The 26,856-nt window shown below is 39.2% G+C and overlaps 1 protein-coding gene across 1 annotated transcript; it reads left to right on the forward strand.

Moving 5' to 3' along the window:
• The first annotated feature begins 19,039 nt into the window (after positions 1-19,039).
• On the forward strand, positions 19,040-25,985 carry LOC105386490. Its single transcript, XM_038122027.2, has one exon. It carries the CDS (start codon positions 19,554-19,556, stop codon positions 22,569-22,571), a length of 3,018 nt encoding a protein of 1,005 aa, XP_037977955.2. The 5' UTR covers positions 19,040-19,553; the 3' UTR covers positions 22,572-25,985.
• Positions 25,986-26,856: the final 871 nt, after the last annotated feature.

A 26,856-nucleotide genomic window follows, 5' to 3' on the forward strand; every position in this document is an offset into this window, starting at 1 on the left:
CTTCGCTAAACTATAGCGTGTATGACCTACTTAATGCTATACTCCTAGATTGTGCTATTCTTATGATCTTTGGTTCTACTATGGTGATATACCTAGTAGATTACAGAATGCCTGTAAGACAGAAATATGTGAGGTACAAAAACGGAAACGAAACTCTTTTGTTCCCACAAACTGTAGGTAGTTGCTGCTACATATTGGGCGTATTAGGTAAGCCATAATATAGTTGCTACCGTAATGTTTGTTGGGGTGTGGTGTACCTAAAACATCACATATTAAACCATATAACGGGGCAAAGAGAACAAACATACCTACATACCTTATTAACCAACTATGTATTCCATACATATCGTAAAGTGCCAGACATTATTTTATCTGTAACTAAAAACGTAACAGGATTTTTGTCTCCGACGGCATATGATTGTGCTAGCCGTGAAGCGTAGAAAATGAAATGGAAGGAAAGAAAATGGCCATGCCTTTCTTAGGAAATATAGGTACTTACCTACTCTACCGATACGTAATCCTTGTTTCTGAGTACTTATGCCTATATTTAATATTTTTTTATTATGTTGGCTAGTAGGTAGATACTTTGAAAATACAAACGGGCGTAGGGTAACGTAACGTACCTTGGGACGCTTGTACCTCGGGACATTGATTGTATTTTAAAAACCGGCTAAATAAACACATTAAAATTCTACCCTAGGCATAGTATTTTACTCGCTTGGCAAAACTAGTGAGTCTCGTGATCATATCAGCATCGAGTGTGTGGTGAAGACAATATAAAGTTTTTTGGAGTCAAAAGTAGCTTCTGTATAGTTTTTTGTGTTGCTTTATCTCATTGAGGCATGCTCAAAATAAAGATATGGATGTCACGTATAACTTTTCAGTTATTTAATTTTATGACATGGCAATTATCTGAAAGATTTCTATTAATTAAAAATAAAGATATTTAAATTTTGGTTAAATATTGCTTTTTTGTACCTTGGGACACGATTAAATTTGTACCTTGGGACACTGTTTTCTATGGATTTGTACTATGGAAAATGCAAACATCTACATAACGCCTTATATCTCTGTTCTTATTAGTGCCAGAGTGAAACTAGACAGAAGAGAGATGCAGTAAATCAATAAGAACAGAGATATAAGGCGTTATTTAGAAGTTTGCATTTTCCATAGTACAAAGCTAAAGGAAACAGTGTCCCAAGGTACAAACGTGTAACGTACCTTGGGTCAAAACAAGCATTTTTACTTTTATCTTAATTAAATAAAATCTGGCAACACTAAAGCTTTAGCACAAATACTAGTGATAATAGATTATATATCCTACCGAATAAAGAAAATTTCACATTAATATCTTAGTTGTACGCTGCGATAGCTTCATTCAAAGTTGGGGTAGTCGAAAATGTCCCTAGGTACGTTACGTTACCCTACGTCTCTTTATAATTTGTAAATATTCACGAATGGTCTTGATGCTTAGCAAAAGCATGCGGAAATGCGTTCATCTAATTGAGTGTTTTATTACTTTTAATTCTAACATTTACTTGTGTCGTTTATTTGCTGTTTTATTAACTAATTGCACGCTTCTATAAAAAAACACGAAATTTTACATTACGTATAATACCTTAACTTAGTAGGTCTAACTTTTTTGTTAATCAAAGATATACCTACTTACTGACTTTGATATACGGCGCATGAGATTACCTATTAATGTTGAATGTGGTGCACAATTAATGACTATATTCGCACAATTCGATATCGCAGAAAAATAACTAGGTAGATCGTACTAATTTAATGATCTCGTGAAAATTAAGACGTCACTACATACTATCTACTAATTACTATCTATGTTTAAAAGAAAAAGAAATATGGATAACCCACATCGTATATCAATAATTATTTTTCACGCTTGCACTATTCTCATATTCAAATTTACACTTAATAATACGTACTAAACAGGTTGAAACACTTTGGTAGTTTCTGATTATCTGGCTAGGATGGCATCAGATAGAAAATATATGTTCCTAGCTAAAATGTGGTAGCTTCCAAAGTGTAAATCAGACGTGCTACTTTCATTTTGTCAGTAGGTATGAATAGGCTTTCAAATTAAGCAAAGTATTAGGTAGTATCGTTACAAATAACACATACTTTATCACAACATCTTATAAACTAATGGTTAAATATAATATAAATAGTTATATGTGAAACATTGTAGAATTATATTTAATAGAACTATAGGTACATTAATTTACGTGTTTGAGAATATTACAATTATAAATATGAATAAAGTCATCGATGGCTTTTGTCTAAGTACAAAACTGTGGTGGGCTTGGTAATCGAATGTGTATTCTAAATTATACTAAAATCGACTTCATTTATTACTGAGCTGTCTGTTTATTGCCTTAACCCTGAGAATCCATTAACTAAGCAGCCTGTTTGCAGCACTTTTCAAGTACAAGTTTTAGGGCCTTCACTGCGTTGAGCGGACGTCCGCGCTAGGCAAGCAATTTAATACGCGGACTCGTGCTATAATATAATCCCTCCGCGCCGCGCGGAAACATCTCAGCTCCGGGAATCCGCCCGGATTGATCGGACGATCAAAGCAGCGGAAGCCCTTATGGACATCTGACGTCCCAGTAAGTCAAGATCGTATCTGTAATAAATAAATAAAAGACAGTACATGCTGATTTCTAGGAAAATATTGTGTTTGTCACACAGTTTTTAATTAATGGCAGTTTATTAGTCCATATGTTGGCGGATTCTTTGGAATAGCGCGCCTCTTTACAAAGATACGTACGTATTATTGTTTTATTTCAAATCAAAACATGCTCCTAAAGGCCTTAGTTATGGTAACCAAACCAATCATATTTACCAAATAACTTTTGGATAATTATCGCCAACTATAATTCAACAGTTTCATGTGAAAAAAAACGCAATTCCGATTTGTTTTTGTGTATCAATTGCAGAAACATATCCGATCAGACAAACAACTTATTAAATTTAGTTTTAAGAAACCCTTGAGTCATTCGCTTTAGCCCCTTATCTAGTTATTTTACAAGCTTTGATCGACAGTGAGTAATTTTGTTACGGTCTTCCACTATAAATTAAGCCGTAGACGACAAATTAAATACTATGTAATTTGACTTTTGAATAGACGTATTTAAAAGACACCATTATGGAAAGAAAATATAATAAAGAGTTAGATGATTTATGAAACTTATTTTATCTAGTTGATTGCTAGCATTATGTGGGTGCTAATAAGTAATTACAAAATGTAGAACGATTGATCTATTTATTTAAACTTATTGAGAAGAAATCACTATGTAGATGTCGGGATGAGGATCATCCAATCACATGTTGCTTGTAGACAACGCAAGCCAATGAACGTGGGACATTCCCACAGCACCACTGCACGACATCACAATCCTACTCTTTCTTAACTTACTATCCATAGCAATATTTCCCACAATTATCCCTCACTTTTACTATTACCCTCTATTTGTACTACGCCACATGTTACTTTAATGACAACTTTAAATAACTAAATGCTTAAGAGAATAATCATCGAACAAAATAATATAGATAGTTACGTAGCTACATAAAAAGTATCGAAAACTAATCAATCACAATCTAAATATACCTATCTACTTTAATTTACATATAAAAGATTGCTGTTTTGTCTAAGTCCAATAAACACATAGCGAGATTTCTATCACTTTAACGACCGAACAAAATTCTCTCAATTAGGTACCAAGGTACTAAAATAAGTCACGCTAACTTCTCTCCTAATGCTTATAGCCTACTTACCTACTTCCTCTAATCTCCTTCACGTACCTACTAACTATAAACAATAAATACTTATAACTATTTAAAGTTTTGGTGCATATGATGTCCTATGAGATTAAAGGATAATTAGCTAATAAATAATTTGGTTATTATTATTATTAAATGTTTCTTGTAAGTATCAATAAAAATAAAATGTCCTAAGATTCATGCGTAGTTGAAATTTGTAATGTTAACGTTTAGATGTCGAAAATGGAGACAAGATATAGCGGGAATTTTGCGCGATTTAATACGAAAAAATGAAATAATGTTACGGTAATATAATAAGCCAATGAAAGGGCTACGTTTATTGGAAGTGTAGCATTGTGTGCTGCGCACGAGCGCGCTATAGCTTGTCTCAGAGAAGGTCTGTAGATACCAATATTCAGGGTGCTACGAGAATATCGCTTCAGTGGGAACCTATGGATATATAATGCAAACATAATAATATAATTATGTAATACAGTATTTTAATTTAGCATGAGCAATTAAAAAAAATACTTTACGTCCCGTGTAACAAATCTAAAGTCAATCTAATATTGAGATGTGTAGGTACGGTCAGCTGCATACTCGTAAGTCGCTATACACTTTTGTACCATGTCATACTACCTTATTAAGAAACTGTCAATGTTTGAATGAATGAATTGTCAGGTGGTGAGTTTGACAAGGTACAAAAGTGTATAGCTATTTATGCAGCTGACTGTATGTTAAGTATTTTTTTAATACACGCAATGCTATATTAATAAAAAAAACCACTGAGTGACGCGATGCTAACTGGACATAGGCCCCAATGATGGACCAATTCGAGCACTTATACTATTCGATAATAATCACTAAATGTTGTGTATTACATATCAAACTCGCTTGATGTCACTTATGTGTATCGGTGTTGCCCTATCAAGGGATAATTTAGTCTGCTTGGCTTTAAAATTTAACGTCACCATTGAATATTGACCTCTTAGCACCCTGCCCTATCAATAAATTCTGATGGTGCAGACTCAAACTTAAGCGTCATTCTAAAATAGCTACGTATTTATTTTAGTTACGCAGGCCTGAACAACTGTTTTAAGGGTTGAAATGAAACACAATTAAGAATTGACATAGTATTTAGATAATGAAATCTAATCATGATGTTGTACGTCAGAAAGCAAACTACTTCATTGATGTTTGTATTTAATAAAATACATTGTCGTGTCAGCAAATTTCTTGTAGTCAATTTGTGATTTCACCGTTATAATTATAATTCTTTGAAATTGAACTTTGAATTCCAATACACACCTGTTTTAGATTATAATTATACAATTCTATTTATTAAATCTTTCTTCTCTCATTATTGGCTTTTTATCTTACTTACCCAATCGTTCCTATCCTATAAACTTAAGGCGTAGATATACTTCTTAGAGATGCAACAATTCGCTCATTACGATTAAGTATTTAGTAGAGAGATAAATCACGATTATAAAAAAAAGTTTCAGATAATCAGTAAGTGCTTTTATAGTATTTTCTTACCAATAATAGAATAATAAATTTAAATTAACGTAAAACCGATCTAAAACTTAGCAATAGAGTAAAAACTGCTGCGTTGAGCGGACGTCCGCGCCCGTATTTGAAGTTCATCGTGGACGTATGGAGATGTTTTGGCACATAAACATCTTAGGTGCAAAAACAAAAATGCTCCGATGGCTGTCCGCTTAACTTAGTGTAAGGTAATCCGTGGTGGCCTTAAAAATAGCATAGGCATTACTAAACGACGATAGACAAAGCTAAAATTTCTTACAGCTCTCAGCGTTTTAATATACCTAAGTATTATAATAATACTGAATTGTATGATTCAATTTAAATAAAAATTCATTTCCACCGTTACCGAAACCGATATAATGCTCAATAAAACTTACTCCGTGATAAAATGTGTACACCTATAAAGTTTTCATTACAGCGCCACCTAGTGGCAGTACTATGAACAAACTAACCAGCTACTTGGTAAACGAAATTTTGAATGTGTAGCGTATTAGTGAGTAGGTGAGCTACCGTAATAGTTCCACAAGAATTCACTAGAACTCTCTAAGATCATGTTTTCTTTATTGGAAAGACATCTTCGGCAATTCAGTCATTCATGTAACAATAAGAACAAGCCCTAGGGTAGGTACGTAGGCACACTAATACTACTTATCTAGGAATGAATTCTAATTTTAAAATGTAGGTGGTACATAGATGGAAAATCCATTTTTTTATTGTAACGAATCTATCCTGGATTTATTACTCTCTTGAAATCATCTCGTGTTCTAAATACAATATCCATTTAGAATTTCAGGTAGGTATATATGTCGTGTGCCAGGGAATCTCGAGTGTTCAAAATTGCCACCCTGTAAGTTTTCAAATGAAACTAGTCATAGGGCTTATGATAATAGGTATATTTTTAAAATTAGGTATCTACAGTCCTACTATGAAGTCCTGACAATAAAGAGTGCGATTTTGCTAAGACTTTTTATCATTATCAGTTTTTTACTTATATTTACATACATTTTAAAAATTAAATATCGTTCGGTTATAGCTTTTTAACGGATTTGTCCTTAAATAAGTGTAATACAGCGATTAAATACGGTCTGTAACAATTAGTTAGAATCCACTTCCGTTTTCAGGACTTTATAGTTTTACTGAGGTGTAGGTTTTTATTACCGGTCAAGCTGTGAATATCAACCCATATTTGCATGGTCCGTGTTCTAATTTAGCGCGAGTGCCGCTAGGTGGCGCCTCTCCCGCGCTTTACAAATTCGCGTTTACTCGCCACTACTCGACCGGTGTAAAAACTCCGCATATGGTAGTCATATTTGTCAAGGAACCGATAGTAGTTAAGAAACTGATAATGGTTGGACGAGAAAGCCGAGGAAAGCGTGTTGTGGCACTTATGAGAAGGCTATGTCCAGCAGTAAACGATTCATACCCGATTTTCACCAAGAATTCCAAATTAAACTAAACCAAACACGCCATACAACACAAACTCAACATCAATAACCTTCAGCCAAGTAATCTAATTCCATACACACATAATACCTACCTAGCAGGTGGCATGTTCCGTTCAAATATTCGGAGAGCACAGATGCAAATAACTAGCCAAATGTATAGATGTACGCTCACTTTACAGCGAGGTACCCTGTTAGTTCCATCAGTGCGGAGTGTGCACGTGAGGGCCGCCGCCCCCTAGGGGGGTAAGGGGGGCGTCCAGAGAAAGTGAACTCGGTGTGAGGAGGGCTAGTATTGTCAAGCCGGTAGGTATATAAGCATAGCTTCTGACTACATACGCCGTTATATATCGGAGTACTTATTTACATATGTTTATCTATAGAGCCGGTCGGGTTGGATTGTGAATTTGTTGGAGGAGGAAATCTTGCGTTCCTAATGACTCGATGGCGATCCCACTTACCGGCCGGGCGTGTATGATTCATTGATTATGGCTGTGAGTTTTAGCACTTACTTACTTACGGCGGTGTTATACGTTTGCCTGTGTAGTGAGGAACATAATAATATAATATTCCGTGTGAGTACTAAAAAGATTTAACGTGTGTTTAAGAATTCCGTTTGGAAGATAAAATAAAGAAACTACTCACATAGGAACTTGTATTAACAATGTTTAATCTACACACATCATAGGTAAAAAAATGTTGTAGCATTTAATAAAATGTCGAAATCCCACATATCTACAGGGTGTTGCAAAATTGGTATACTAAGCCGAAACCTACATGTGCAGCATGGTATATCTAAGCCCGAAACTGAAATCAGAATTTGAAAATTCGCGAAAAAAAAAATTCATTTTCCACAGAAACTTTGTTGGTCACGTGACTTTTACTATGGGAAAAAAATATTTTTTTTCGCGAATTTCCAAATTCTGATTTCAGTTTCGGGCTTAGATATACCATGCTGCACATGTAGGTTTCGGCTTAGTATACCAATTTTGCAACACCCTGTATAATGATTAATAATATGTTTTTCTATCTACCTACCATACATAATAATATAATAAGCATTTTGAATGAGGTAATAACTAACATTTCGTCTAATAATAACTTTACTACGCGGCTACGAACTTTCGTAGCCGCTACGCTGTGCTACGCCGGCCGTAGTAAAATATTGCGTAGGCTTCATGAAACGACCAATAATACTTGATAATGACCAATTTTATTAATAAAAATGAGTCGTTCGTCAAGTCGCGCGCCTTAGACTCGCGTGCCACGCGAGTTGGTATCTTCTGTTTTTTTATATCGTCAACTCGCGTGCCCATGTAAAGTACGGTCAGATGCAAATGAATTGAAACTAAAAAATATAGTTAAATATTGTCACCCTCGCTGATTAGCATAAGAAGGTACCGACTAGACAGTCGCCATTAAAGTAGATGCTTTGATTTCGGGATAAAGATACAATAAAGCGTATGTGGGAAGTGCGGAATGAGGCAAAAGGGGATGTTACGTATGACGCATGATACCCAAATTTGCTATCTCTCTCATCCCGTGAGCAAATTTTACCTGTCATAGCTATGTCCTTCAAGTTTTTCTTGCAAAAACCGATTTAAAGGGTTAAAACGTCATTGTTTTAGTGACGTCGTTTTAGTGTTACCCCTAATTCTAAGCAGAAATATACAGTGCATTACTTACAGTCTACAGTACAGCGCAAAAATATTAAAATGTGGCAGTTTTTACTGATTTTGATGTATTGTGGGGGTTAGCCTATAATAAATTAACTTTACTATATTGCCAAGTCTACTTTGCCGTAATATAAACACAGTGTTACGTTTTCGTTGTGTTACCGTTATATTAAATATCGAATTAGCACTAAAATTTAAAACAAATTTCGTTTATTTCATTGTTCAAAGAGACAGACCTAACTGTAACAATTACTTCCAGGAAGTTCATCGCAAGCCATCCAGTAATAAAACTGCACATGAAATCATAACATCCCAGCAAGGAAAGTCGGTACTGCTTCGTGCAGGTTATAAATATAACAAAGACCGAACAAATAAAAATGGTTCCTGTGTTTGGAGGTGTTCGAAGAGAACAGTTTGCCAAGCGAGATTAATTACTGATTTTATTTTAAAGTAAAGTCCTATAAAATACCCTATACATTTTAAGTAGTTACCTTAAGCATAATAAATTATAACTTTTGTGGCTGACTCTACATATTTTCACAGTCGAGCGAGTTGACGACAAAAAAAGTAGGTAAATACAGGAGGGGCAACTCGCGCGTGGCGCGCGAGACTAAGGCGCGCGACTTGACGAAGGACTCATAAAAATTGTTAAACTAATTTCGTCACTAGTGTAGGTGTGTTTTATACCTCGTATGGCTTTATAATTAAATTAAACAAATTCGTAAGTATTGAATATATTAAATTCCGCAACTTTAAAACTTCAAAAAAACTTTTAGTTATATTTATGTTGTTATGTAATATTAATTAAACTACCTTCAAACCCAGATAAAAACCCACAACCTGAAATTGAAATTCATTTCTTAACTGCAACATCAACGACATTTCTTCCTGTTTAATTTCACTTTTAAAAAGCGAGAATCTCTGCGGTAAATAAATATACTTAACCCGGGCAGAGCGGACTGAGAGGGAGCGAAAAAATATTAAAAATTAACAAAATATTTGTTTTACAGTTCTGTAAACACCTCTAATTACGGCCTGTTCAAATTATATTTTTTCCCCGTGTACAGGGATGGGCTCTAATTAACATCTATTACAAGTATTCCTGGAACAGAGGAGCATCATTTGAGAGGGCGCAGGGTGTACTCAATTAAACGCCCGCCCCCGCGCCCCGCGCCCGCCCCTGCCGCGCCCGGGCCTCGGCCGGCGGCGCCCGGGCCCCGGACACACGGCACTGCAAGCGATATCAGACCCTCCGCACCGCACACAAGAGCGTCCATGATATACCAACAGGAAGACAAGTTAAAATGAACAGTGAACGCTGTGAATTTTTAAAGCCGCTTTCTTTTCTACAATTTTTAACTTTCAACTTTCATCTGCGATTTTATTTTTAGCAGATTTTTGCATGGAACATGTCAGTCTTAGGGCTAGAAAGTAGGTTTCGAACTGGTGACCTGTTGCGGGAGAAACGGCAGATCGTTAGGCCGGCCACGCCGAGCCGGTCAGCTAACTCGTTCCCCGCCCCGCGCCCCGCGCCGCCCCCGCCACCCGCCACCCCCTTTAAAAGCCACTGGCGACTGGGCTTCAAGAGAAACAGCTCGTATGTACCAACACACACAATCTTCGGGGCCCACCGTCTCGGATTAGGTACCACCCCCCTGTATGCGTAAGTGCGTATACACAAAGCCTACCTACATATATTTGCATAGTGACATTGTACGGTAATAATGTATGTGGCCGGCCGGGCGTCCGGGCGACACGGCGTATCGGGCCGGATCGGACGCTGTCTCGGAGAGGAAGCGCTAGATCGACATCAGGACTCAGGAGAGGCTGCTGATAATGAACTTTTGTCTGCGTGTACGATACGTCTAATGAAGGCGACATTATCGGAGCTTTGTTATAATATAATATAATATATCTGGCGGAATTGAATGTTGAATATAGATTTACATAGTGTGGGGGGGCGGGCGAGGTCCGCGCGGGCGTCGTGCGCGGCCGTGTGTGTCTCAGGACGCTACGCAGATTTCTCTAACGATTTTCCTGAAGTGTGAAATGTAAAATAAGGGGTTAGTAGGGGCCGGCGCAGGGCCGCCCCTGCCCCCGCGTTGACCACCCCTGCTACGAGATATGTCCAAATTTACGCACACATTCCACTACCTATATCGAATTTTAAACACAAGAAAGTGCTCATTAGTATGTAGCTACCGCTCCGCTCGTGTTGTAGGTGTTCTTGAAGCTTCGTTAGGTGTTGTCCGAACATGTTATATGAAGGTATATCACACAAGTACTTAGTCGACTAGTTTATGTTTGGAGTCTATAGGTAATAAATTGTAGAATACGCGGGTAGGTGTTTGTTATTATGAATTTTGCTTCATCTTAGCATTTTGGAGACAAACGCTAGTTCAATTCTCGACAGAAAAGATTTGCCAGATGTATAGATAGCTGTAGCTGTAGTTACAACTTATGGGTACCTATGGATAGAGGCGAAAACTTACTTACATGTCGTAGCGTGAAAGTCACTGACTGCCCAAGATGTACTTTTTAGTATCGGTCATTAAAACAACCACGCATTAATCATAACGATCGTTTAAGCATTTTAGAGGGTATAAGAATCAGGACTCAGGACATTGTAATCTGAAAGCCGATGACTTAGGTGGTGAAGATGAATGTAATCTAGGAACAATCTTGAACAAAACAAAAAAAAAATAAGTACCTACTTACTGTCGTGTTGGTCATGTCACCTTCTTAATCCTTACTACTGACAATGGTTATTAAAATTTGTCCCGAATGAGGCGCTAAGTTTTTGCTTCACTATACCATTGCATTGCAATCCCCTGTAGACTTTGTTTGGATCCAAAAAGTATACCTACCTAGTAGGTATCTTAAACGTACACATACTTTAATTCTTCCCAATAATGTGTATGATTAAGACTGTGACAAAATATGTATGTAAAAATCTCTGGTTTTGTCAAAACTTTCAGCAATAACTTATTTACTAGACTTTTTAAAAGTAAGTATAAAATTTTGTGGTCATGAATTTAAACCCGACCCTACGTTTACCATACATGCCCAAAATAAATCTAAACTTTAAACCATTTTAAACTTACAATACCCATTTTTCGGACGAGAAGGTGATTTTAATTTTAACCTATTCAAGTACGAACTACCGCATTCACATTCCAATAAGAAATTATATTTTAGTTTCAGTTTCACCAACAGATGGCAGGACCAACTTATAGAAATGTAGAAATTGGATTCAAATCCAAGTATTTTATAGATTTATCCACTGTTTGAATTCCCTAAACTAACAAGTGAGTTTTTAGTTTTATAAAAAAAGTTGAAATCATGTTTTTCTAAAATTGTTTTAAATGATACTTAAATCTTTGTGATTTACGATAACTAACATGGTACTTATAATAATATAAGACCATGGATAACTAATAACTTTCAGCAATTTAGGCAAGTAGCCACGTACCTACTCGAAGAAGTAGGTGTCTCTTGTTGTCTCGCTTTGCTCAATAATTATTGCACATGATACTGATACTGTATCGTTGGTTCTAGTACCAGGTAGGTCCTAGAGGGGTTGTATAACTCTATCTAAGTACCTACATATGTAATACCCTGTCCTCTGTTAATAATGAATAAATTTTAAACAATAAATGCTTCAGTTTTCTTCGTAGTCAAACTGAACATAATTTCCTGAAGAATCGTTCACTCGCAAACTTACAATCCACCAGCATTGTATAGGACATCGAGAAACCAGCAACCTAACTAACCTAACTTCTATGCAACCTCTCGATTGACCTACATACCTCGTGAAGATGCCTCAAATGCAAACTCACTACCAAAATTCCTAAACCACGACGCGCTGCGCAGGCGCAACAGTCTCGACGCGGAAATGCGTCTCCACGTGGCTGCGCTAGTGTGCGTGAGAATAAATAGGAAGGCCACTCCATCTTGACAAAAATCCAACGAAAGCTGGCACACAAACCGTACGCTTAACACAACGAGTTGGAGCCGTGGTTACCACAGCAGCGTTTTCAAACTTTGTTATTCGAAAGATAGGGCGACCTCCAGAGATTTTTTCACATCGCCATGATACATCTCATCCCCGTGGTATGTGTGTGTGCGCGTGCTTCTAGGAATCTATTTCGTGCGGAATACTTAAGCTGGCTATGTGTGCGTGCGTCTTAACACGTAAGCCGGGCGCTGATTGGTCGCTTACGTTGTGTGAATGCAGAGTTTCTGACTGCGATGTTGCTACATTTTAAGTTTTTTTTTCTATCTAAAACGCAGTTAGAAATTTGACAACGTAGCGTTGCATTCAACCTTGAAGATGGGGTGGATTCTTGATGATAATAATGAGTTAAGCAGCAGTTTCTACGGGCTTAAGTTAATTCTCAATGGGTAGGCTGTATGGCTGCCTCAGTAGGTGTTAGAATGAAACCTACGCGTAGATATGATGGCAACATAGATTCAGGAAAACATAGGATACCTAATCATTATTTAAAGAAACTAAATTAACAATATCCAAATGCAATGATGCTTCAAGAGTTTTTAAATTAAAATGATTTATAATTATAGGTTATTATCACTCAATGTATAATTTATTTTTTAGCATAAAGTGCGCGTAGGTCATTGCAGTCAGTGGTGTTGTTTCTTTAGGTCTTAGATTGGTTGACCCAAAATAGTCGTTTGAATATTTCGGTGATTTCTTTGAAAAATAACTTCTTCTTTTATCATTATACTTAACTGCTTTTAAAATGTACCGTACCACACGTTCAGTCAAACTCACAAACTGCCTAATAAAACATTGACAGTTTGTTATGTACCTAGCTAGTTTGACAAGGAGCAAAAGTGTATATAGCTACTTATGCAGCTGACCGTACTTTATTTATGATTATTCACTCATTCAGTAAACGGTAATTATTAATTCGGTAATTAGACTAATTAGATATGTACCTACCTACTTATAATATGTTTTGCCATTTTTTCCCGTCTTTATGTGTGTACAAATAAAGAATATTCTATCTATTTATTTCAATCTAGATGAAGCGGAAGCGAATAAAAACTCAAGGTCCAAAACGCGGTCTAACGGGACCCACACCGTTCAAAATTAATAAAAATAATTTGGCAATAGCAAAGTAATAATAACGTTGCAGTTTTGACTTTAAAGTTACCGTTCGCAGAACTTGGTCTGGCTTCAAGGGTGACCTTTGAATATGGCGGTGATGTATCATACATCGAACGAAACGGGAGCAAAAAAACTAAGCTAAGTCTGGTCACTGGTCTGACTAGTTTATTCGTTAGGCTTTCGGTATCGGAACTAAGTGTGTTTGTGATACTGATACGTTTTTATAGTGTCTGCTTAATATGCCTATATTTTTTCTCAATATCATTAAGATATTGAGAAAAAATATAGGTAGATGCATACGGCCAAAAGTTTATTATAAATGTTCATTTCGGATGCACAGTTTTACTGTTCACACTGCATATAGGTATAAAGTACCTGAACTGGCTTCCGCTAGTTAATTATAATATAACATTAGGTACACAATAAGACATAGCTACATACCTTACCTTCCCTTTAATATAAGGATGTACACTGCACACTGCACCCAATCTCAATCTCTCAGTCCACCCATCTAAAGGTTGTGTGGCAGAGATCGCTTTAAGTGATAAGACCACCTTTTGTAGCCTAATTAAGTTGTGAATTTTATTATTTTTTGGTTTAAAAATAAAGTGAATTATATCTATCTATTTACGACTACCTATCTGGATGGAAGTAGAACCTACATCTTTGAATCAGTAGACTGGCCTATGCAGCTTATGGCAGAGTACTCACAATGCCGTTGAAGTGCCGCCATAGCTCGCCCATACTAACCTAATCAAAGTTAAAGTTAAAGTAACTAGTTAAACCCTAGACATACAACACCAAAAATCGCATAACTTTTGAACGGTTGAACTGATTTTTAAGAAACATTAATAAGAACACTCGGGGTAACATTACCTATCGAAAATCGGCTCTGCCGTTTGGGAGCTTCGCCACCACACACAGATACACAGACACGTTAAACTTATAACACAGGGGTTATTAAAAATAGCAGAAATGACTCCCTAAAAGTTATCAACGTTGAAACTTGGCCAAATTATTGGGTTATACAATAAATAGCTACTAAAGTAAACAAAATGTAAAAACATCGAAAAGGTCGCATAACCCGAACACAACGAGCATCTTTTTGGATAATAAAAAGGGATAAAGTGCATTTTCATTCATTCAGACTGTTCTGTGGGGTACCTTCTACCTTTAAACTTCCATTGTGGATTTGATACGATTTGGGACCTATAGCTGTTAACTCAATCGTCCTAAGGTTCAAATTAGCACTAATTTCAGAGAAATTTTAGCGATTGGATTTTTGATGCCTTGTTTATAAGGTCTGATGAGTCTCCAGCGTTATAATAAGTAGTAAAGTATGTATTTAAGTAAAAATAAGGATATAGTGTAATTATAATATGTAATATGCTCGGCTATGTTTGAAACAAATTAATCTTTTTTTTTACTTGTAATTTTAAATTGTGGCATGGGCGTGGCTGAAAATCAGCGCTATTCTTATATTTATAATATTTGAGTAGCCTTATGCTGAGTCCACGTCCATTTTCGAGTTTATATTTTTTTTGTTCTTTTAACTATGTACCTATGTGACTATTGTTATTGTTTAAGTCAATAGATTTTTAGCATGTTAGTATTAAGATTAACTCGAAATAAACTTTCTTTTATCTTTATCTTTATTTTAGGACATCAAATTAAAATTTATAAGGTAGGCGATATATATTACAATAATTATTTAATAGTATGCCTTAAAATACGTTCCAAAATGCCGGTCAACTTAACTTATAAAATAATTTATACCTACATAGTATTAGGTATCTACTATTATTTGAGGCGGGATTTCTTCAAAGAGCTGCGAAACGTGAATTTAAAACAATACCATAATCTACAAGTAAAACTAAACTGTTAACTTTTTAACTATTCTATTATCACTGGCTGCAGACAAAAGACTTCCCTTTGTGTTTGCCGCTCTCTTCGCACATTTGGGTATTTAAGCTTCAATAGGGCTGTAAAAAGGGTATTTAATATCGCCCTTTGTTTTACCCATACCTGAGAACCGACCTTCAAAGACCTAGTTCGCGTTAAAAAATATATCTACGAAATTTCTTATCTCGTGCTGTTTTAATAATTATACTTATTAGATATTTTTTTCTTACAAATATACCTACTAAGGCTTAGTTTCCTACTTAGGACAGCCAATCACAGCGCTGCATTCCATATTCAAATTCTGGTTAACTTGAAAGTTTTCAGGTTGGAATCTCCCGAATACCACACACCTATTTTAAAATACCTAATCTTACGTACTGCGAATTGACTGTTACAAAAACTCACAGCATTAAGTTCACATCTTGTACTAGCACTTATAAATGTTTGGATGTGAAATTTGAATATTAATGTCATAAAATTAAGTACTGAAGTCATCATCATCAGCCAACGATGGGATACTTACTGTGACTGTCGCGAGTGTCTTTTCATTCTCATACAATTATCAGTCTCAGGTCCAGAGTCCAGACGACAGCATAATGCTTTTAGCGTTAAGTCCACCCTTTGTACTTTTATTTGTAATATTTGTACAATAAAGAGTTAAATAATAATAATTAATTGTTGTCTCAATTCTCAATTTTCCGAATTACGCACAAATATACTATTGTGAAATGAGTGTGCATTCATTACATTTCTACTCATACAATAAGTCGATTGACAAAATCTATACAATTTAATTAAGTATGCGATATCTCTAAAACCACGAAAGTCAAATTGTCTTCATAACATCACAGAACTAATCTTAGCTGAAAGTTGAAACGAAGTATAGGTAAGTAAATAGTTACTTAGATCTATGCAAAATTCCTACATAACGCAGTGTAGTGTACTGTTTTATAGAGGTTGTGATTCATTGAATTCTGACTAATTATTGTTATTTTTTCCACCAAATAGGTATTATACCTATTATTACCTATTGTATGACCAAAAGCTTTAACTAAGTACATATTTCAGCAAAAGCTGGCGAAAGTTAATAATCCCCGTTCGGCCCATTGTCTTATTTTTATGTTCTCTGAACAGATCCTTTGTTTTCTTTTTAAAATGTTCTGTCTTCGCCGTGGAAAGTTGTAACATGGCTTATTTATCCAGGATTTATTTACTTCACAATGCGAATTAGGAATTCCTACTAAAATTTACTTAATATCTATCTATACTTAGGTACTTACTTACATTGATCGCTGATGGTAAAGCTGATCGCAATAATACGTTAGTAAATATGTAGGTAGGTGCTTATTTATTTACCTATACAATAGATAACTTATTTAAGTGTTTTGTCATTCTCACGAGTACTTAGGAACCTAGGAAAATGATAATAACCAACTATAAATTCATGACAATAAAGAGTGCAATTTTGCAAAGACTTTTTATAATTTCGAGTTATTTACCTACTTACGTTTTAAAAATGAAATACCGATTGATAATGGCTATTTAACGGATTTATGCTTAAATATTTATTTATCTTATAATAGATCGATTAAATACGGCCTTTAACAATAAGTTAGGACCCACTTCCGTTTTCAGGACTTTATAGTTGACCTGTAGTACTAATTTATAAGTCAAATCGAACCACAATTAAATATGGAACAGTTGTCAGCTACGCTTCCCGCCAAAACTTTTCCAGCCAGTTACGCTCCGGATCAAATAGGGATCGTGCATTATGATTATGACGTCACGACTCACAACTGTCAAACGAAAGAAAACCGCCGTGCAAAACAACCCCGCTCCAGTCCTTATTCTGAGAACTTGGCGATCGTCACTTGTCACTTTCCCAGTTTTCCACATCAGTTCCGCATTGGCTGAATGTTGAAAAGTTACTGAATTCCCTTGTGAGGTGAAAGTACCTCTGGCGTAATGCTTAAATGATCAGGTGTATTTTAATATTTTCTGAGTTAAGTTGTGTTATCAAATTGAGTTTGGATTGAAGGTAAGAAAACTTTCTAAATAGATTTTTATTGCTGGCATCCTCATAATTATTAAATTTCCTAATTAATTATACCTATGTGCATAATAATTCCCTGTAATTAATTAAACTACCCTTTCAGCAGCATTTCCGTACACAAAAACCGGTCCACCTCAACTCATTGATCCCTGCACTGCGATAATCATCCAAACATCCATACCCTTTCCATCATTGAACAGGTAAAGCGAACGGGTAAAGCAAGAAGACGCCTGCACACGGAGTCGAAAATAGTCGCCCCAACTCGCCTGTCCGAAGGAAGGCGTTCGATCGTTCTAGCTCCTAATAAAATCGATTCGGGGGTGGCATAGTTTGCATGAGGACTGTGTCCAGCGGGGTACCAGAGAAACGCTGGATGTGTTTAGAAAAAATTGAAGGAACCACTTCGTGAGGGTGCCCGCCCCCCCGCGCCCCTCGCTCGTTCACGATGCAAAATTTTCAGAGCACTGCGCCGGTTTTAGACGTGTTTTCGCGCTTGGCTTTTGGTTGGTTGGGGAGAGTGGTCAAGCGTATTGATTTGTTGGATTATGAGAATTTTAGATGTGGTTTAAGCAGATGTAGATAAAACTACTTATTTATTTATTTACTTGTATGTGCTATTGCTAAGCTAACCCTAAACTGTAAAAGATTACGAATTTGACGGCCTTTTATTTACTTATGTGCAAAATCCTAGCAGAGAAAAGATTAATTTCAGCTTAGTGTTTATTGCTGCAGTTATAACAAGTAATATGACTCAAATCGATTCCTGAGAAGTATCTTTGGAAAGCGCTAAGCTATAATTATATTCGTCATAGTAACGCGCTATTACACAATATCGTCGGTAGAATATTATAATATTCAATTAAGAATTAAGTTACTCTTTATACTCGTTTGATAAACATATAAAAAGTATTGGACTATCAAGTCTACGTTAGTAAATAAACTTGAACGAATTATAAGTGACGTCAAGATTGTCAAGCTTTGCCGTGATAAATTTATGGTAGTTACCTATATTCGATTTCTGAAAAAACCTAATTTAATATGGATATGGGTTAGGCTTATTTTAAATTCAGTATTTCAATAAAACCGTGTCTTCAGTTGGCGCTGCATAAATAATCTCAAGGTGAACTGTTATCCTGTTCTTGAGTTTTGCATCGGTAAAAAATCCATGAATTTTTCAGTGGAATATTTCGATTTAAAGGTCGGAATAAATATATTTAATGTTTGAGATTGAGGATGTAATTTCGTCGCAGGGCTCCAGCCGCCCGCATTGTAAGGGTGGGTGCTATCGCTGTCCCACTCGGACGCAGCATCACCGGACACTTCGACCGGGCATTTCAATTTTGAGAAAGAGTAGGACCATCCCCGTCCCGCGCGCCCCCGCCCTGCAGCCGTCCCGCTCGCACCCGCGGCGGCCGCGGCCACTAGCCCGCGATAACTTCATCACGCCGCCGCTCTCTCGCTCGCGCGCGGCCACGGTGGGGGTCGACGTTGCGAATTGTTATTGAAGTCATGCCCCCGAAGGCGACTTTGGGAAGGCTGTCAGTCGGTACTAAACGTTCGCAGCGTCCGTACCCCGGCGGATGACCGCTCGCGACGCACTCGGCCGCCGCTCTCTGCAACACAACTACAACCAACTGTGATCGACGTCGTTAAAAACTTTTACTTTGTTTTCAAACTTTTAATGTTGAGTGACTTCAGTTGTAGTGGACTCGTAAAACAAACTTTGAAGACTTAAAGAGTGCATTTCGTGTTGTGGGAATTAATCGCAATAATAGCGGCAACAGCGACGAGACTTGTCGGGGGTGTTTACAGCGAGCACGTGGCGCCGCGCCGCCCGCGCCCCGCGCCCGCCCCCGCCATGGCCGCGCGAACTTAGTTCCGAAACAAGCGGAGCCCGCGGCCATGTCCTCGCCGCGTCCACTCCACTAGCCACATGTCCGCCTCCGGGGAGCGACGCATTTTTTATTTTTTTTTCGTTGGAAAGCACGGTCCGCTTCACTGGATCAATGATTTAAATGGCTAACAGCAACGCCGTGTCGTCCACTCTGCCGTCGAGCTACCACTGCAAGATCTGCGAGCTGTCGCTGGACACGGTGGAGTCGCTGGAGGTGCACCTGCAGTACCACAAGGAGAACCTGTACGTGAAGTGGGGCTCGGGGGGCGGCGGCGGGGGGGGAGCGGGGGGGCAGCATGACGCCGACAACAACAACAGCGCCAAGCTGAAGAGCGAGAGCACCGTGTCGGCGCCGGCCGACTCCAGCGACGCCATGATCACCAAGCCCAGCCCCGAGTTCCAGCGCGCCACGCCGGAGACGTCCTCGTTCCCGCACCCGGCCACGCCGCAGAGCTACCACAGCGCGCCCTCGCCCTACCAGAACCCGGACCAGACCACGTTCTCGCCCGGCCCGCAGTTCCCGGGGCAGTTCCCACACGGCTTCCCGCCCGCCCACGAGCAGCTGTGGGAGCAGCAGCAGCAGCAGTACCCGGACTACCACAAGGCGGGCCGCTTCCACCCGTACGCCGAGCGCGCGCAGGTCAGCTCCTCGTCGCCGCTGTACCCGCCGCCGCTGAGCCAGCCCACGCCGTCGCCCTCGCCCAACCAGTGCGACAAGTGCGGCTTCGTGTGCGACTCCGCGCTGCAGCTCAGCGAGCACTGCAGCTCCGCGCACGCGCCGCACTTCCAGCAGTTCCCGCCCAAGAACTACTCCTCGCCCTTCAACAACGACGCGCCAAAGATCAAGGAGGAGCACGAGGAGTCCTCCGACATTCTCGACCTCGACTCGCAGAAGGTGGTGTACCAGGGCAACGAGGGCGACCCGCCGGCCGCGCCCTACGACCAGCCGGCGCCCGGCCGCGAGGTCAACTCGCGCACCGTGCCCATGATGCCCTGGGAGGCGCAGAAGCTCTACTCCAACCCGCAGATGAACGGCGACGTGTCGCTCTTCAAGGACCAGAAGCTGTTCTCCGAACAGAAGAACTTCCACTCCGAACAGAAGTTCTCGTACGGGAATGAGAAATTCCTCTCCGTTCACCACGAGCAGAAGCCGTTCATGCACGGCGACCAGAAGCTGTACCCGGTGCAGATGGCGCCGCTGAGCGACTACGCGGGCGGCGCGGCCGACATGAAGCCGCCCTACCGGCCCTACGACTCGCCCACGGCACCGCAGATCACCAGCACGCAGCCCGCCAACTCCACCTCCACGGCGCTGCCGCCCATCGGGGGCAAGGGCGCCAACTGGAAGTCCAACGAGGCGCGCCGGCCCAAGACCTACAACTGCACCGCCTGTAACAAGTGGTTCACGAGCTCCGGCCACCTGAAGCGGCACTACAACACGACGCTGCACAAGAACGCGGTGCGGTCGTCGGGGCAGCCGGACCCGGCCAGCATGCCCATCAGCAGCCACCACCACCCGGCGCGCGAGGCGCTGTCCCGCGCGCCGCCCCCGGACTCCAACACGCAGTCCCCCGCGCCCCCCGACGACCCCCGCGACGACGCGCCGCCCTACGCCGCGCAGACCTTCGACCGCTCGCACCGCGCCGCCGCCGCCGCCGCCATGCACGCCAAGTCGCCGTACTCACATCTACAACAGGGTAATATAGATAATAATTTTATGAGTAATAATCCGTTAGCTAACCACCCTTTACCGCATCAAGTGGGCTCGCACCCGCTAAATATAGGTAGTCAACCGCCCGGCATAGGCAATTTGAACGATAGCAATCAGAGTTCGAAGGGCGCGGCAATCACATCGAGCGGGAATCCCCCAAACGGGGAAGCAGGTCCCTCTGTTACACAAAACCATCATTTGAGGGGCCTGCTATCAGTGTCAACCAGCAATATTACCAGTCCGGCGTTAGCGCAGAGTACGCCGATGCTTGCGGCGCACACGCTGCCGCCGTTCAGTCACTTGGCGGCCAACCCGTACAGTCCGAGGTCTACGGAGCCTTTGGCACCTTCGCACACGGACCACACGCACACCCCGCTATATTTGGGTCAGAATTTTCAGCAGACTATAGCTCAGAACTACCCAAACGGGATGGCCCCCCACGTTATGGATATGGCTATCAGCAACCTGCATATAGCCAATCCGGCTACTTTTGGTGAATCGATGCCGGAAGAAGTCGTAATGGAATGTGAGACGTCGAGCGACTCGTCCGGCAGCCGCCTGCCGAGCTTCTCTCAGCTGCAGGCGCAGCGCTTCGGCGTCTACGTTCCCAACTACCTACCATCGCCTAACGTGGGGGGGCCCAGCGAGGAGCTGGCGCAGGGCTACATCATCATCGACCCCGCCAGCGCCTCTGTGCAGTACAACAATGACCTGCAGCCGAAGGTCGACTTCGAGTACGACTTCGCCCCCAAGCAGATCAAAGAGGAGGTCTCGTACGACACGGACATGATCAAGGTGTACCGCGACGGCGGCGTGGTGGCGTGCTACGCGCCCGAGGAGCTGCCGCGCGCCGACTCCTCCGCCTACAAGATCCTCAAGATAGAGAACATCATGGACTATGCGAATAAAGAGAACTACGAGAGCGAGATGCAGTCGCCGGCGAGCCCGGAGAGCGCGAAGGAGGCAAAGGACGGGTACGAGGGGGGCGCGGGGGGCTCGCCCTCCATCTCGTCCACGGTGCCCGCGCCGCTCGCGGAGAGCAACCACATCGCGGCCGCCGCGGCGCTGCTGCACAAGTGCTTCGAGTGTGACAAGATGTTCACGAAGGCGTGCTACCTCACGCAGCACAACAAGACGTTCCACTCGGGCGCCAAGCCGTTCAAGTGCGACCGCTGCGGCAAGCGCTTCTCCGACGACGCCTCCTACGAGGAACACTTCTCGAAGCACGCGGAGAATAAGCCGTTCAAGTGCCTGCAGTGCCCCAAGTCCTTCAACCACAAGACGGACCTGCGGCGGCACATGTGCCTGCACTCGGGCACCAAGCCCTTCGCCTGCCACCACTGCGGCAAGGGCTTCATCCGTAAAGACCACATGCTGAAGCACTGCGAGACCCATCGCAAGAAGAACGTCCGGCCGGCCGCCTCGTGAACTGACGCGGCAGACCTCTGTCGAGTAGGATCGTAAGTTCCGCACATATCATTTGCAATAACAATACGCGAGATGCGCGTGGCTGAGTGACCTCGACGGCGCTGCAGTGCGCTGCGCAGACGCATATATATATATCTATATATTTATTTTTTCGCCCACTCGCGAGTCGCGGCGGTTTTTTTGTTCCTCGAGTCTAACCTTGCTTTCGGCGCAAGGTGACTGTGCCCGGCTGTTAGGCGCTAAACATATAATTACAAGACGCTCAACAAACATTCCACGATATTTCATATCAAACGAACCGTATACATTATATGTATATGAGTCATATATCATTTTACATATTCGGAGAATTAGTAATTGAGTGCAGTCAAGACGTGAACCACTCGTTATCAATAATAACATGACATATCTTACTTTAGTTATAAATATGGACCATATATTTTATTATATTTCAGTTGATTTGAACGTCTAATTCTGTTAGCGTTAATTACTACGAGATAGTATTCTATATACTAGCGAGATGTTTGTAAATATTGATGCTGGGACTTGAATGCCAGATATTTGATTTAAGTATACTGAAGTATTTTAGGTTGAAAGATGAGTTGTGACAAGTTGATATCAACTTTATGCGAATAAGCATTGGTACAAATTAGAGCTAAAAGCCAATTTATACAAGTAAATTATATATAATATGTAATAATAACGGAACAAAATATGAACTTGAACGTACAAAATGTCTCGACAAAAGTACAATTTTATTGAAATCTACAGAATAATTAATTTATATATACTTACCTATAGTCTAGGTAGTACGTGAAGTAAGGGAGCCTGTAGACATAGACAAACTTAAATTATAAAGAAGTTTATTGTCTTGCCATTGAGTAACCGTCGTCGGTCCAGTGAATAGACCGACACGAGGAAACGTCGTACTTTTTATCGTTTTATTTTATACCCGTTGTTTCAACGCTTGAAATCTTATTAATAATATTATATATTGATAATAATTTCCCGGTGCTTCCCAATATATTTTTATCTGTTAACATTTAATATAAGGTAGTTGACTTGATTGTTTTACCGAAGTTTTCGTACTTTTCGTAGTTATTTTATCCAAGAATGAGTTACCAGTGCGTTGTGTGAATAATTTTAGTTATTATTATTATGTATGAACATTCCTGTTTCGTTTTTGTTAGTACTTGTAGGATGTCGTCTTCCTGAACGTTGCCAAATTAGTGCCGCCATAACACTGCGATCGACTTACTTAGTTGTAATGATTATTTTTTCTAGACTAAATATAAAATTAAATAATAATGAAATTTTCTAGCAATAATTTAAAATAATAATGTAAATGTTTTTGTATAGTATTAATAAAATGTCCCAAGAGTCAAATGTTAGAAGTCATGGATTTGTATATAACAAAGAGGGAGTATTGTTTCAGAGGAAGAGAGAGACGGGTTGAGGACGCGGCTCGTATTCGAGTGTTCCTCCTGTTATTTAACTTCGCCTTTGCCAATCTGAACTCTTTGACTTTCAGTAAATAAAACCCGTGGACATCGCTGTCTAATAGTAAGGTCTTAAAAAACGACAAAAGATCTAGTTAGTTCCCAAAACATACTGTCTACTAGTCTTCAGTGTTCATGGAACAACCATCTCCCTCACTCGTTCCTACAAAGAGCAGGACGGACGAACACTCCCATACGACCCGCGTCTCAAAGACATTACCATTTTTGTTAACACTGCTTGGTTGAATAATGATAACGTACAGTGCAATATCAAACATGAAATCGACTTAATTTTTGATAAAGTTTGTATTCTAATGTTAATCACATGCAGAAGTATTTTTATATATACAATTACAATCGCATCTACCTCATCAGTGTGACTTTAAAATGTAATCATATCTAAATATATATCATATTGTATTATACACATATCTGTATTATATATCAGATCGTTCAAGAATAATATTTGTAACAATTAACAGCCAACAGCAAAGGCCTACCTCCTAGCTACGAATTAATTATATACAAACTAATAATACAAGACAGTTTACAGAAAATTTATATTCAATATTTAATGTTTAAAGCAGAACTAAATGATAATATGTATCTATATGTTATATTGTTGAGAAACTTTGTATAACAGAAGTATTTTCTTGATAGCAATAATAATTAAACAGTTACATATAATATTATGGAAATTGACTACCTCAAGTTATGTGTTAGATTAGAGTATTGAGCGGGGTCTTTCTCATGTCCGCTCGTCATACGCAATTCGATATACCTCAACTTGCCTTGTAAATGATCAGTTCCAGAGTATAGTATTAGCGTAGCAATATACCCGTCGTGGGGCGAAAAGCTCCACAACTGAATGTCAAAGCTATCTCGATAAGCACCGTAGCTAAACAATACACTCAATTGTAAATATGAAACCTTCAAAGAATCCGTTATTTATACTGTTTTTTTGAATCAATAGACAATTTGGAATAAGTAATGTAGGTATTTCAAGTTAACGCCATAGTATGTAAGAGTTTAATGTTCTAAGTTCTTTTGTGATAATTCTGTTTGTGTATTATTAAGTGTATTTAAAACTAATTAGTTACCAGATTTTTCTGTTAAGAATTGATTTTTAACGAGTAAAGTACGAAGAGTTACATGTGATAGGTGTAGTTTTCTTTAATATCGTTCCCTCTCCAGTGAGTATTTTTTGCGAAGTTTTTATTTTTGAGGCAATGTTTCGAAGAGTGCCTGTGTACGCACCAGCTCACATAGACAACTGAAAGCAATATTACCAACATCACACACCTTTTGAACCTTGCCTATTTATGACTAGATTAGATTATAAGTTTTAGTGGTATTCTATTGAATAAGGCGAAACTGTGTGAGCTAAGGCGAAATATCCGCTGTGCGAGGGCAAAATCATGTTTTTGTTATTTTAAACTGTGTAAAAATCTCCTCAAATTTGCGTTTCTATGTGCACTCACGTTATTCAAACGTTAGTGTGGAGATCGGATCTAGATTATCAAATTTTTCGTTGAAAAAACAAAACATGATTGAGCCTATCTGAGTCCTTGCGATTGTTACCTTTGTGTTAAGCTTGCGTTGTACCTGGGACACTCTGTTAAAAAAATACCACGATGGCGTATCTGAGTTTTTCTGGTTTCAGGTTGAAATATTTACCAAGATATTACCACGCACCACTACCTACCACTAGTGAAAGTATTTCGAAACATTTTGCAGTTATTAATCTCACAAAATAGTAGAATCTGTTGATATGCCATTGTGAGTCATTGATTAGCAGAATACAGGCCGTTTAGGTCATCAAGGACATAGGTAAGACATAGACTTTAGGCTAATGAACGATGTAGATGAATGTTCCAAAAGGTTTTACGATTATCCAATAAATTTCATGTGAGAATTATTGTTTTATTCCTAACCTGGCTTATTGCGATTTGATTTTCTTACATTTAACTGTCTTGGTTGTTAGGTTTAACTTTAACGAGTGAAAGATAGGCGTAACAACCAAAAATTATTATAATAATTTGCATTTAAGACTTCTGCTATGCGATGCTTTTTGCAGTTTTTGTTTTGTTATGATATGAATTTATTATGTTTTTTTAAACTACCCCCAATATTTTATCATTACGTTTGTGTTGACACTAATACTTAATATTAATACGATGTGTGCAAAAAGCATCGTATAATGTTTGTCTCATTTAGATTAGAAGGTAAATACAGTCAACAGACAAAATTCGTACACTATGTTTTCTTAGGGGTTATACAATCATATTAAGTTGAAGTATTTGAGCCAAATAAGATCTTAATCAATATCTTATTGAATAATTAATACCATTATACATACGTGTGATGTTGACTGTACAATCAATCACTTACCCTTATAAAATAAGAATATTTTAAGTAAGCCAATACCACAATTATTCGAGTACCTATAATTTTTCCAGTATTACAAGTTACAAAGGGGTCACTTTAAATCAACGAACGAACAATTTATAATTGTTATACAATTGATACAGTTAATGCAATGGGATGAGTGGTGGTTAGCACAGCAGTTTTGTTGTTCCTAAGCTTCGGAGCGCAGTCCACGACCCTACCGCGTTGTTTTAGCGTTTCAATTGCATGACAGCTCTCGTAGTTCATTCGTTAAACTTTGGTAGTAACTATCCAGGAGGCAAAATATATTCTTGGTACTTATATCAGCAAAATAATACACGTAAAAAGATATTGTATGTAATAATACAAGAAAATAAATTGAATTATTATTAAAAAAA

Source organism: Plutella xylostella, chromosome Z (genome assembly GCF_932276165.1).
Source record: "Plutella xylostella chromosome Z, ilPluXylo3.1, whole genome shotgun sequence".
Classification (NCBI taxonomy): Eukaryota; Metazoa; Arthropoda; class Insecta; order Lepidoptera; family Plutellidae; genus Plutella; species Plutella xylostella.

What these genes read in the sequence shown, in the direction of transcription:
- LOC105386490 (XM_038122027.2), top strand. Translation starts at nt 19,554, where the DNA reads ATGGCTAACAGCAACGCCGTGTCGTCCACTCTGCCGTCGAGCTACCAC.